The sequence below is a fragment of the Gossypium raimondii genome, chromosome 10, assembly GCF_025698545.1.
Source record: "Gossypium raimondii isolate GPD5lz chromosome 10, ASM2569854v1, whole genome shotgun sequence".
NCBI classification, from domain to species: domain Eukaryota; kingdom Viridiplantae; phylum Streptophyta; class Magnoliopsida; order Malvales; family Malvaceae; genus Gossypium; species Gossypium raimondii.
Genome location: NC_068574.1, coordinates 39074388 through 39075704, shown reverse-complemented (window position 1 = coordinate 39075704; position 1317 = coordinate 39074388). Strand labels below are relative to the sequence as shown.

Below are 1317 nucleotides of genomic sequence, written 5' to 3'. Positions count from 1 at the left end.
TGCTTGAAAAAGATCATAATGATGGACAAAACTGAAATTTACCAGGAATAGGATTTGAGAAGAATAAATTAATCAAAGAAAGCAAACATTGCAGAAATGCAAAATGAGTAAGAAGAAATAGATGCCCAAAATATCGCAACATGAGCTTCTCTGCTAGAATTTCTTGAGGACCATTCTGAGTTTAACATGTGTTTAGGGAATCTAGAGTACTTTGTTAAGGCCTCAAGATGTAGCATCTCTCCTTCTTGTTAATTCGGAGAAAGCAAGACTACCACGTGCCTTATCCTTGATCAAAATTTGAATTGCCCTTTCACGGGTTTTCAATTCAAAACCCTTTTGGTCTCAAGGCGCTCTTTTACGAGTTTTCGCCTTGGCCTTTCCGTTTTTTTAGGTGAAGTACTTCTTAACTAAGTCCGAATTCACTGGATTAGGTAGGTTCTTTCCATCCATCTCGGTTAATATCAATGCTCCTCCAGAAAAGGCCTTTTTTACCACATAAGATCCTTCCAAATTTGGCATCTATTTTCCTCTGAAGTCCTTTTGTATGGGAAGGATCTTCTTCAATACCAAGTCCCCCTCATAGAATTTTCTGGGGTGAACCTTTTTATTGTAAGCTAGCATCACTTGTTTTTGGTACATTTGACCATGACGGATAGCTTTCAACCTCTTCTCTTCAATCAAATTTAACTGATCATATCGAGATTGAACCCATTCCGCTTCATCCAACTTCAGCTCTGACAAGACTCGAAGGGAAGGAATCTCAACTTCGATGGATAAAACTACTTCCATTCCATAAGCCAAGGAGAAAAGAGTTGCCTCAGTAGAGGTCCTGACTGATATTCGATAAGCATGAAGAGCAAATGGTAACTTCTCACGCCAATCTCTATAAGTCTCAGTCATTTTTCCTACAATCCTCTTGATATTCTTATTAGCTGCCTCAACTGCACCATTCATTTTTGGGTGATATGGTGACGAGTTGTGGTGTTTAATTTTGAACTGACTGCAGACCTCTGCTACCATGCTGTTGTTTAAATTCAATGCATTGTCTGATATGATCCTTTCTGGCATGCTATACTGACATATGATCTCCTTCTTTAAGAACTTGCTGACTGCCGACTTTGTGACATTGGCGTATGAAGCAGCCTCTACGCACTTGGTGAAGTAATCAATGACCACAAAGGTGAATCGATGCTCGTTAGAAGCTTTTGGCGAGATCGGCCTAATGACATCCATGCCTCACATAGAGAAAGGCCATGGAGAATTCATAACATGAAGCTGTGAATGAGGCACATGAATCTTGTCCCCATAAATTTGGTG

The 1317-nt window shown here is 39.8% G+C and overlaps 1 protein-coding gene across 1 annotated transcript; it reads right to left on the bottom strand.

Moving 5' to 3' along the window:
* Nucleotides 1-387: 387 nt before the first annotated feature.
* On the bottom strand, nt 388-1068 carry LOC105775483 (uncharacterized). Its single transcript, XM_012597996.1, has 2 exons — nt 709-1068; nt 388-483 (listed from the first exon to the last, which is right to left on the bottom strand). Exons 1-2 carry the CDS (start codon nt 1066-1068, stop codon nt 388-390), a joined length of 456 nt encoding a protein of 151 aa, XP_012453450.1.
* Nucleotides 1069-1317: the final 249 nt, after the last annotated feature.